Source organism: Phyllostomus discolor, chromosome 4 (genome assembly GCF_004126475.2).
Source record: "Phyllostomus discolor isolate MPI-MPIP mPhyDis1 chromosome 4, mPhyDis1.pri.v3, whole genome shotgun sequence".
Lineage (NCBI taxonomy): Eukaryota > Metazoa > Chordata > Mammalia > Chiroptera > Phyllostomidae > Phyllostomus > Phyllostomus discolor.
In genome coordinates, this window is record NC_040906.2 from 204079697 (window position 1) to 204091902 (window position 12206).

The window sequence follows — 12206 nt, forward strand, 5'->3', positions numbered from 1 at the left end:
GAAACCCAGACCTCGGTATGTCCAATCCCTGGAGGCACAGACTCCAGACTAGGAAAATCCAAGTTTGGGAATTGAGGCTTTTAGAAACATGGGAAGACCAATTTAATAAAATTTAAAATCGTATTATGTCACCATGGGAGAAAATGCAAACGCCTGTCCATGGAGAACGTTCTGTCTTTTCTGAAATAACGCTGCAGCCACTCTCGGGCCAGGGAAACGGACGCTGTTTTTATTGTCTTTTCTACAGGCTGTGAGCTGCTGGGCTGGGCTGTCCCTGGCCTCCCTGGGGCCCTACACATGCCCGAAGGGGAAGGTTACCTCCTGTGAGTCACCGGTCCTCTCCCCGTTGCTGTTCCCCAGGCCCCTCAGATCGGAGGCCCCTTCTGCTCCGCAGCAGCGATCCGTCTGGACCCAGGCATCACTCGGAGCGATCTCTGGCACAGCCTCAGAGGAAGACACGCTTTTGTTCCAGACGGATGTCAGAGGCCGGGGCTGGGGCCCCGCCTGGTGAAGCCGCCTCCCGGGCGGCTTGAGGCTCTCGGAGCCTCCGACAGTGGGACAGGCGGCCTTTCGGGGTTCTCTCTGCTGAGCAGTGTGACACAGTGAAAAAAGGGAGGAAAGAGCCACAGGCCACACAGTTGCCAGGGAGATAGGAGCAGAGTGCTGCTGGGCACGTGCGGTTGCGGCCGGACTCGGTGCCCAAACACAGGACGCAAGCGCGCGCCCATGGAGTGAAAGGTCGCCTGGGGCCTCAGGAACCAGAGGGAAATGGCCCAAGACGCCAGCCTGAGCTCCTTCCAGGAATCGGAGTGGGAGGTGATCCTCCCGGTCCTGTACCGGGACCGGGCCGTTCAGAACGTCGAGGAGGAGAGGATACGGTACGCTGCCCCTCGGCCGGAGGTGGGGGGTAGGGGTGGGGATCCCGTGGGCTTCTGGCTTTTCTGCTGGGAGCCCGCTCCCAGGAACTTCAGCTTGCCCTGCGACCCCTCGACCCCTCGCTTGCTCCTCAGCCTCTGCCCTGCTATGCATCCCAGCGACGGGCGGTGGGGCGAGAGGACCTTCCCTGGCCAGCTCTGCTTCCCAGACGGGAAGGGACCTGGGAGGCGGTTCGTCCTGCACTTCAAGTGGCGTCTTTTTTGTGATGGATTTGCCCACTTTGCACGAGTGACTGTGACTCTGGGGCCGCTGCCGGGCAAGCCCTCCAGCTTGCGGTTTCCTGCGTCATCTTTGGTGATGCCGGAAGGCACAAAGAGAAGCAAAAAAGCAGCTTAGAAACAACTTATCTGCTGGAATCTATTTCTCTCTCTCCCTCTTTTTTTTTTTTTTTTTTGCTTGCTTGCTTGCTTGGGCTTCTTTGGCTTCCAGGCTGGCTGTGAGGACAGGGGAGAGTAAGACAGGAACCTGCCGGGCCTGTTCCCACTGGTTTGTCAATAGGGAGTGGCTTTGCTCCTCCGTCTCCCAGCCGGCCGCACGGGCTGCGGGGCGTTCGTTAACCTTTGATAAAGCAGGGCTGGGCTGTGCCCAAGCGCTGTCCACTGTCAGCTGTCGTCCGTCTCGGAACAGATTCAGGAGAGTAAACAGCTGTTGTGGCTTTGTTTGTCGGTGTTCCCGGGGGACGTGAGGCTGTTGACGGGAGAGACCTGGTTCTTCTTGCTGACGCATGTAAAGAATTGCATATCAGCAAATCTGGTCGTGTGTAATCAGTTCATTAGTGGCCCGTTTCCATGGAAGAGAACAGGGCTGGGTAGAGTGGGGGGTGCAAGGCAAAGTTTCAGGGCAAAGCAGAGTGAGGAAAGCAAGAGAGGCTGGAGACCAGGGTGGCAAGCCCCTGGGCAGCCTGAGGCCGGGTGGCCAGGCGCCCTGTGGCCTGAGAGCCAAGAGCCCCCTGAGCCTGAGAGAGAGAAAGAGAGAGAGAGAGAGAGAGAGAGACAGGGAGAGACAGGGACAGAGAGAGAGAGAGTGTGTGTATCATCTGTTCTCAGGACTTATACAGCTGGTGGGATCAGAGGGGAAAAAGTCACACATTGATTAACGGGTAAATGTGGCGCCAGCTTTCCTGGGGGAACGTGACTACCCAAACTTAGGGATGAATGGGGTCTGTCTTATCTTGCTCCAGACTCCATTGGGTCAGCCTGTTGTAAAACAAATAGGTGACTGGAGGCAGTTAATTAAATTTGGGGCACTTTCCAGAGTTATTTATGGGCTCTTTCTGTAAGCATCAGGGACTATCTTGTAAAACAGATAGTGACCAGAGGCAGGCAATTCACCAAAGCTGTTTTATGGGCTCCTCCTTTGGGCACCAGGGACCCTCTCCCACATTCAGGCCTTGGAATGAAAGCACAGTTTCAAGGCCTTTTTCCCAGATAGTGGAAACGCTACATAGAATTTCAAGGACTTCCCTTCTTTCTTGCTAACACACTGTTTCTTGTGATGCTGGAACACCGGGCAATAGTATCAGACCAGGCTCAGGACAGCTGAGTTAGCGTGTGAGACATGTCTCCTCCCTCCTCCCTGCCTCGGTTTACTATGTATTCCACCTAATTGGTAAAAGGCGTTTCCTGGCAACCAGGGTGCTAGATGCTGGCCAGTGACGGTGTTGCAGTCTCCTGCTTCAAGGCCCGGAAGCAAAGCCGTGGGTCAGGCTCTGGGTGTTGGTTTGACTTCAAGGGCAGGACTCTCCCAGAGTCTGCCAGGACCAGTGCACCCAGAAAATGAACCTCCAGACGGCCAAAGGCTTGAGGAGTGGGAACTGTCCCGGTCAGTGGGGTCTGTCCTCACCAGGCGTCCCCAGACTCTCTGAATGTGCTTACACTCTCTTCCCCGGAGAAGGGGAGCACCCTGACCACGGGGGCGGCAGGGGGGGGCGGTTTCTTGGATGATTAAAGGTCTTTCGGTGACTTAGAAACCTCATTTTGGGTGTCAGCAAAGAACTCGGAAGCTGTGCTGAGGGCGCTCTGCTCCTGAGGGTACGGATTCTGGGGCCAGTCCTGGAAGTCAGACGTAAGCGTGCATCTTGCAGTTGGCTTCTCTTTTCTAGAAGCAGATAGCAGAGATATTTCCGTGTTCTGGTTAACGGGGCGTCTTGGGGGCCCTTTTGCACTGGAGCTATTATCTAGGGCAAGGGGGCTGGAGCGCCCATAAAAAAATAGCAAAATAAAGCACCAGTGAAATAATTTTATCAGGTAACTAGTGGCGGTAGCAGGCATGTCTGCTGTGTGTGTGTACGTCTTTGCACGCCTTGCATGTTAGAATGGGTGTCATTTTCTGCGCTTTTCTCTTCCGCTCTCTTCTTTCGCTGTTCTTGCTCACCATTAGAGCGCCCTTTGGGCATGAAGGGAAGCACCTAGAACAAGGTAGCAGCTCACTTCTCTGGGCCAAGCCTCTTGTTTATGCTTTGCCTTTCAACTCTCACAGCCACCCGGGAGGCGAGGTGCTCTCTGTTCCGCAGCTGAGGAAGCCTCTGAGCCTCTCGATCAGCCGCCGTGGTGGGGCCTGGGGCTGGTGGGGGGCAGGGGGTTGGACGCCAAAGCCCCTTCTCTCTCACCCTTGAGGGACTGCTGGGGCCCTGGCGGTGGAGGAGGGTGTCTGGCGTCTGAGCTTCCACGCAACCGGCTCTTACTGAACTCTCTGGGCCGCAGGAAACTGAAGACGCGCCTGCAGCAGCTGCGGTGGAGAGGCGCCAAGAGAGGGGGCCAGGAGTACGCGGAGAAGTCGTGCGCCCGCTGCCGGCGCGCGCTGGGGCTGCTGCTGAACCGGGGGGCCGTGTGCCAGGGCTGCAGCCACCGCGTGTGCTCCGAGTGCCGCGTGTTCCCGGGCAGGACCCGCGTCTGGAGGTGCACCGTGTGCTACGAGGGCAGGTGAGGACGGCGGGACGCCTCGCAGGTGGGGCGGGACCACCTCCCATCCAGTAGGTACCTGTGTTGTACGGACAGTCTGCCCCGGAGTTACCACCTAGGGAGACGTGGAAGTCACTGTAATTCAAAAATCTATTTTATTGTATAAAAAAGGTTTTATGCTTTTTTTTTTAATTTACCAAAGTTTGTTTGCAAAGGCTAAGCATGGGCTCATAGGGAGCTAAGATTCATTTGGGCTTTTTTTTTTAAGAGTTTATTTATTTATTTTTAGAGAGGGAAGGGGGAGAGAGAGAGAGAGAGAGAAACATCAATGTGTGGTTGCTGGGGGCCGTGGCCTGCAACCCAGGCATGTGCCCTGACTGGGAATCGAACCTGCGATGCTTTGGTTCGCAGCCCGCGCTCAATCCACTGAGCTACATCTGCCAGGGCTTCATTTGGGCTTTTGATTAGTTAGGTGCCTTAGCTTTCTTAGAGCTTCACGTATCTCCTCCACGTATCTCCTCCGGGAGAAGGGGAGTGCCTGGTGGCAGGGGGCATTAGTATGACCCTGTGCGGCCTTAATAAGGCCTTTTGGAAGGAGCTCAGCGAGCCTTTATTGGGCCCTCCAATAAAGAACTGGGTATGCTTCCCGCTAGTGATAGACCGAACCGACATTTACTTTAGTCTTTTGGTATTGTGAGGTTGTAAAAAAAATTCACATGGAATTGTTTCTTTTTAAACATTTTATTTATTTTTAGAGAGAGGGGAAGGGAGGGAGAAAGCAGGAGGGAAACATTGGTGTGTAGTTGCCTCTTGTGGCGCCCCCTCCTGGGGACCTGGCTGGCAACCCAGGCATGTGCCCTGACTGGGAATTGAACCTGCGACCCTTTGGTTCACAGGCTGGAGCTCAGTCCACTGAGCCACAGCAGCCAGGGCAGAACTGGTGTTTTTGAACTACCCATTTCGAAAATGGAAAATGAGCTACCCACATTGGGCTTCGGCTCCCCCTGTTCAGAGCAAGCACAGGTTGGTCATCAGTCCTGAACCCTGAACATCCTAGGGAGTGTGTTTCTGGTTGCTGGGGACAGCGCGCCCCAGGTCTTCGTGGGACCCAGGGGACAGGAGCAGGGGTCGCCTGCTGTGCATCTCCGAGTGCAGTCACGGCCTGGAGGTCTGGAAATGCATCTCAGTGTCGCCGCAGGGTGGAGCGCCTGGCCGAGGCCGGCAGAGGTGCTCACAGGTGTGCATCGGGGCTGGGTTTCCTCTCCCCTCCCCCGCAGCAGGGATCATGGTGATTGCACACCCGGACACTAATCTAAAATTTCTAGTCCCTTTGCATGGCCTGATCACTGCAATTGCCCGCCCCCCGCCTCCCAGAGAAACGTGAGGTTGTCCAGCCAGATTTCTTCAGTCCAGAGCCGCACACCTTCCGTTTCTCCGGCGGCCTGAGGAGGCGCACCGACTCCCCTCAGAGCCCCCTCCAAGAATCTCATCTCAGGGTCCTTTGGTTTGTGGAAGCCGCTGCCCTCAGGCTCTGCCCAGCTCGAGAGGAAAAAGCAAAAACAGTTGCTGAGACGAGCCTTGGCCACCCACGCACTCGTGTAGGTCCGGGCTCTTGAGAGGAGAGGTGACCGTCCCAAATAATCTCTCCGAAGATCTTAAGATTGCCCTGGCCCGGGTGGCTCGGTTGGTTGAAGCATCATCTTATAAACTGAAAGGTCGCAGGTTCGATTCCCGGTCAGGGCGCTTACCCGGTTTGCTGGTTCTGTCCCCAGTCGGGGCACGTGCGAGACGCAACTGATTCATGTTTCTCTCCCTCCCTGTCCCCTTCCCTTCCTGTCTCTCTAAAAATCCATAACCATGTCTTCGGGTAAGGGTAAACAAAAACCAGATCTTAAGATCTTCCTCTGGTGTAATCAACCACCTGTATTTGAAGTCTGGTGATCAACATTGCTTGGTAAGATATTAAATTCTTCAGCATGTTTTTCTCCTCATAATTCAATTATAAGCGAAAAATCAAAACAGGAGGACAGGGCCCAGCCCATCTCCGAGGATGCCGGCCGTGTTGAAATCTCTGTCCGAGAGGTGTCGCACCCTGGGTATTGAAACTTTGCCCTCCAGCACACCCAGTGTGGCTCCTCTAACCCCAGCTTCCTCCTTTTGAAATAAGGATGTTTTTTGAAACCCCTAAGACAATTGCCTAACCCTGTGGGCGCCCGCACAGGACACAGTACGGGAGGGCTAAATCATTGCTGACAGCCCCCCCCCCCCCCCCCCCCCCCCGCTCCCTTCTCTTTGCTCCCTCCGGTCGGTCCGCTCCGGGCTGGGTCCTATTTTAGGGTGAACCTTTCGAGCATTTGACATTCGTAGCTGAACTGGGACCTGGAGAAGGGTTTTGAGCCCAGTCCTTTTCCTCCGCCTGATTCTCCCTCAGCCTGAGTCTTGTCCACACAGAGTGGATCTGTGTGGGGACGGGACGAGGGAAACAAGGTCCTAAAGCCAGGAAGGGGGCAGCTCTAGGGCAGCAATGAGAAAAATAAATGAGAGCCAATCCGGCTGACAGGTCGCTGCCGACGGTGCAAGGCATGTGCGGGCCTGGGTCTTGTGTGGCATCGTGTCAGGGGTCGGCTGAGCGTTCTGCCCTCAGGGCGGGTTTCACAGAACGTCCACGGTTGGGGCATTCCTGGGAGAGGGTCAGGGTCAGAGACGGGGTCGGACACTGTCAGGGAGAGGAAGTGACTCGGGAATGCATGGCAACCACTCACCGCATGCCAGGTGCTGGGCTAAGCGTTCTTTATAGCGAATGTCTCGTTGAGATCTTCAGATAGTCTGACCGGGCAGCCACCACCGTTGTCCTCACTTTACAGATGAGGCTGTGCAGGCTTGGAGATACCACACAGTTAGCCCATGGCCATGAACTCAGCATGCCTGGAACCCGGGTCCCCAGAGCCCCGCCCCCTCCTGCCCTGCGCCCTCTCCTGTCCGCTGAGAGACTCCCCCACAAGTGCAGGCTCTCCAAAGCCACTCAGAAGGGTCTGGATCTGGGGCATGTGTGTTTTGCCGGAAGGAAACCACACAGAAGCTGGCTGTTGGGCAGGGCGGACTCAGTAGGGGGGAGATAAGGTGACCCGCCATGTGGATGTGCTTGAACTGAACCCAGGCACGCGATGATGAGGCTGGTGGCGGTACAGATGGCGGGTGTGACAGACAGTTCAGCACAGGGGCGGCAGAACTTAGTTGGGGGGGGGTGAAAGAGAGGGAACGGTCAAAAACGGTTCTGGGGACTGGTTTTGTGTGCTTGACCTGCTCACAGAGCATCGGAAGAACGGAAGGAAACAGTGAGAGTCAAGGAGAGGCATCAGAGAGAACAGAAAACCAAGGCAAGGGGGAAGGCGTGGGAAGAAGGAAGCTGGTTGGAAACGGCTTCCGGCACCGAGGGCCGTGTGGCGTCCTGAGTGGGAGCCGTCGGAATAGGGTGACCTGGGAGAAGAAGGAGAGAAGGGAGACTCAGAAACATCAACTTCTCCTTGCTTCTCGGTTGACTTTCCCCATTAGAATGTATGGATCATTTCTTCAGTGACGTGGCCCAAATTAACAACGATGTTGAAACATCAAGGAGGGCCCAACGCTTTGTATTTGCTTGTTTATTTTAGCTTAATTTACAACAAAGCTTGAACTTGAAGACTTAGGTGTCCATTGATCTTTTTTCCCTTCGAAATCATACACTTTGCAGTAACATCAAATTCCATACGGATTTGCTGAGGAATGACGGTTGCTTGGGACTTTTTCCCTCAAAAAAGTGGCTTTTCTCTTGCTGTGTAATTGGCTTTGACCCCAAGAAATCGTTTATTCTTCAGCTTCAGATGTTCACGGGCGTGCTTCCTCTGTTTCATTAGGGACATTTTACTACTTGTAACATAATTAGAGCAGAGGTTGTGCACGTGGGGTCTCAGATGATGGCAGGCGGGGCGGTCGATTTGCGGGGAGCTTCTTGGACCGCTCCCACTTTCTCTGCTGTGCTGCGTCTGGTGCCCGTGGAGAAGGACTCCCATTGTTCGCCTCCAGACTGGTGCTGACCTTGGCATTCCTGCCGCATGCTCAGTGCTCGGGCTGGAATTTGGATGATTGCTGCAGGGCAATACATAATGATTTTTTTTTAAAAAAGAAATGAATAAAACTGCTTCTTAGAAGGAAAGCGATAAGTCTGCCTAATTCTGCTGTGTACTTTGCTGCTCACATAAACAGTACTTTTATAATTTGAGGTAATGAAGTCCACAGGTAAGGAGCAGCTGTTCCTTCTTCCTTTTAAAATGGTAAAAACTCGTGAAGAGTGGAACTGTTATTATCGTTTAATTTAACCTGATGCGTGACCAGGCCCTACACGCTAAGGGCGGTAAGTCTGTTACCTCTGTGCTCGGAGGAAGGGCAGGAGGCACATTACACGTGACTTTGCGTGGTTGGGGCATCTGAGTTGGTGTCGAGTTCTATTTAGAAAACGAGTATTTGAATCTTGTAGCAAATGCTGACCGGCCCTAAGAGCTAATGTCTTACAAAAGCCTCCTCTACCTGAAAACAACAGCACGAAGACATTGACGTTGGTTCGTGCAACGTCGTAGCTTTCAAACTGTGCTTTAAACCATGAGCCGAGATTCCTCACGGCATCATTCACCGCAGCCACAAAGTGTGAGCGGCCCCGCGCCTCTCAGCAGACGAGTGAGCCAACAAAACGTGGGGTATAAACAGTGCAGCATGTCGTGCAGCCAGAGAAGAGAATGAAATCCGGACACACGCTAAACTATGGGTGAGCCTTGCGAGCGTCCTGCTAAGCGGACTAAGCCACCCACAGAAGGACAGATACTGTATTATTCTGTCTACCTGCGGTGCCTGGAGTAGGCAGATTCAGAGACTGAAAGGTTTTATAAACAGTCTTATTTATTCGCTAATCACTTTAAAATATCTATATTCTTTTGCATTACTTTTTCTTTTAGACGATCTCCTCCAATATTTATTTTTGTCACCTGCATTGTTTTATAATTATATTCACCACAATTATTAAACCAACCCTATATTTTAACTGACCCAAGGGCTTATTGCCAACCTTCTGAGACAAGGATTTCCCAGTTTGCAGCTTCTTTATCTTGATTTGAGGACTTGCCCCCAGAAGAGTGTGTGGGTGGGGTGTGTTTCAGGCCTGCGTGTCTGCAGAGGCCTTCAGGGGCCTTTCCCTATGAGCAACGATGCCTCCAGTGGGTGGTGAATCTGGAGTCCCAACCTTCTCACCTCAAAACTTAGTAATGCTAAAGCACTCTTTTTTTAAGATTTTATTTATTTATTTTTTAGAGAGGGAAGGGAGGGAGAGAGAGAGAGAGAGAGAGAGAGAAACATCAATGTGCGGTTGCTGGGGATCATGGCCTGCAACCCAGGCATGTACCCTGACTGGGAATCGAACCTTCGACCCTAGTAATGCACTCTTGCTGTCCTTTGGAAGGTAATGTAACAGAGACCTCTGAGGCTAGTTTCATTTTTTATATTTTTTTCTTTATCATCTGGTTTTTATGTATTAGAAATAGATTGTTTTTTCCCTATACCCTTGTAATTAAAAACAGTTTCTAGTACCTGTTTGGGTATGAGTCTCTCCACATTGAGTTTTATGAAATAAAGACAGTTCCTTTGAGCTAACTGTCTCTTGGGTATGCTTGTTTAATTTTTTTAAATTGTGGTAAAATATGCATGAGATAAAACTTACCCTTTTAATCATTTTTACATGTGCAGTTCAGCGGCATTCAGCACCTTCCTGTCATTGCGTGGCCACCGCTAACATCCGTCTCCAGAACTTTCTACCTCTCCAGGGAGACGCTCTGTCCCCAGCCAACCCCCCCGTCCCTCTGTTCTCCCCAGCTCCTGTCTCCTGCCCCTCTCCTTCCTGTCTCTGTGAACTCTCACTCCTCCGGGGACCTCACAGAATAGTACAGTATTTGTCTTTTTGTGATGGCTTATTTCACTCATCATACCTGAACCTGAAGGTTCATCCGTGTTGTAGCATGTGTCGGAATTTCCTTCCTGTCTGAGGTTGAGTAACATTCAGTGGTATGTATAGGCCGCATTTTTTAATCTGTTCATCCGTCGATGGGCGCTTGGGTTGTGCCTGCCTTTCGGCTGCTGTGAGTAATGGCGGCACAGACGTAACATCAGTCTCCAGTGTGTAACCCCCGGCGAGGGAGCGCTAGATCACAGGCCGTTTGTGTGTCTGACGCTTGGAGGCACGGCCGCACCGTGTGCCACAGTGGCTGCACTGCTGTGTGTAAGACGTTCCCACCAGCACACGAGGGGGCCGGTTTCTCCACATCCTCACTAACACTTGCTATTGTCTGTTTTTTTGTTTTGTTCTGTTTTCGCGGTCACTAGTGAGTGCCCGCGGCGGGGGCTGGCTTGTTTCTCCAACGAGGACCGTTTTCTGCAATCAGGCCTGATCGTTCCCACCACTGCTTGTGCCCTGGCTCCTTCAGGCGTAACTTTTCATGCCCAGGTCGGCCTCGCTCTGTCCTCCGGGTGCATTACCTCCTCCCCCAGCACACAGTGTCTCTTCTTTCCCGCCGCATTCCGGGGAGGTGCCCCTGCTCGGTCAGCCCCACTGCCCTCGGCTGCGCCCGTCCCGTCGCCCACACGGTTCACTCTGGTCCGCGCTGTGCGTTCCCCCGATCTCCCCTGTTCCGGCCTGTGGTTCTGTGCTCCGGCCTGGTTTCCCCTGGTGTCTTCCTGTGTCCTCTTCCTAGAGGTGGAGGCGGGTCTTACATGTTTTCGAAGACTAACTGCCTTCTGGAACTTTCCCTGGTGCACCGAGGAAGCGCTGCCTGGACCTCAGGGCCGTTTCTTCCGCCCGTGGCATCGTGTCCGAGGCTCTCGGCTGACGCCTCAGACGTCCGGGTTGAGGTGTGGCCAGCCGAGAATAGCTGCTCCTTGTCCTTTGCCCCCCTCGTGACCACTCTGATGGTGGTGGACCCCTTTCCAGGTCTGCGGGGGCCCCAGGGGGACATGCAGCCTGTCAGTGGATTTTCACCGTGGAGGCCTCGGCCAGTCCGGCTCCGTCCGGCTGCAGAATTCTTCTCACTCTCACTGACTGGTGACCTGAAAGGACGAACCGAGGGTCGCAAACTCATGACCCTGTTTCTTCGGCTGCACGAGGTCTAACAGTTGTCATCTTAGTGCCTTACACGGGGTCCCAGGTGCTCCGGTTCGCCTCAGTGCTCGCCCCTCCTCATTGTCTCACCCCCCAGCCTGCTCCCCGCACTGGCAGGTGCTGCTGGGAGCCCGAGTGTGTGAGCCCGCCCCACCCACTTGGAGGGCGGGATGCATACGTGACCTCAGTGCGCGCTGTCACGGGGCTGGGCCAGGGTTGGGTCCTGCCTCATCCCTTCGTTCTCAGGTGCTCCCTGCAGACGTGGGGACGTTCATTCACCTGCCAACCCACATGTATGTCCTGGCCCTTGCCACGGGCCCTCATTGTGCGTGGGGCTGTGACTGTCACACCGAACACGACAGAGGGGAGCCGTCTTCTCTCTGAGGCCAAGGAAAGGAGAGTTATCAGCGTTTGCCCTGCGTGGTGGTGGCAGCGTGATAAAGTCGTTTCTTTATCTTCATCTCGATGTTCTGACTCTTCTCCCAGTTACCGGGGGTTTAATCACAATGATCGGCCTCTTTTCCTGGAAGATGTTGTAATCAGACAATCAGATCAACTGGGCTGGTGCAAAAAAAAACCCCCAAAAACAAAAAAACACCCCCCAAAAAACCTTACTATTTTGCTTTGTAAGTAAAAACCATCTAAGATGCAAGATTATTTGAAGTAAAACAATTTTCAATGGTAGGCATGCTTAGGACCAATTTTAGCTGGGGATCTCCTAGCAATCGGACAAGTGAGCGCAAAGCCGTTAGGCTGGTCTTGGTTTTACAACACGTGGCTTCTTCATTTACGAGCCACCGGGCTCTCTGGGTGCTTCTCCGCCACCAGGGCCCTGGCTGGGGAGCAGGTCTCCCCGGGACTGAGCTTCTCCAGCCACTGGAAGAATCCTGACGCACCGGTCAGTCTCCCACCTCTCCCCGCTGAGCGGTGGAAGTACACTGAGCAACTCCAGGGACGTCACGCTCGCTGACTTCTTGGAGCACACGGCGTGGATGGTCAGCCGCCTTCCGATGCGAGGAACCCAGACGCAGAGTAAAAACGCACCCGGCGGGACCGTTCGGCTCACCACTTGCTGAGTGTAACGAGGCCGAACCCTCCAAGGGCTTCCCTTCACCGTACGGTTGAGCATGCGTGTGTTCAGCTTTGCAAAGTGCTTTCCCCGGCATCTCTCCTTTGCTCACGTGACGGCAGCAGCA

At 53.8% G+C, this 12206-nt stretch overlaps 1 protein-coding gene across 1 annotated transcript in view; it reads left to right on the top strand.

The window, feature by feature from the left end:
• Nucleotides 1-12206, top strand: part of SYTL3 (synaptotagmin like 3) — a 56566-nt gene continuing 44360 nt past the window's right edge. The window contains exons 1-2 of the mRNA XM_036024948.1: nt 1-878; nt 3639-3857. Coding sequence (XP_035880841.1) covers nt 769-878; nt 3639-3857 — 329 coding nt within the window. The 5' untranslated portion in view covers nt 1-768. The remainder of the gene's footprint in view (nt 879-3638; nt 3858-12206) is intronic.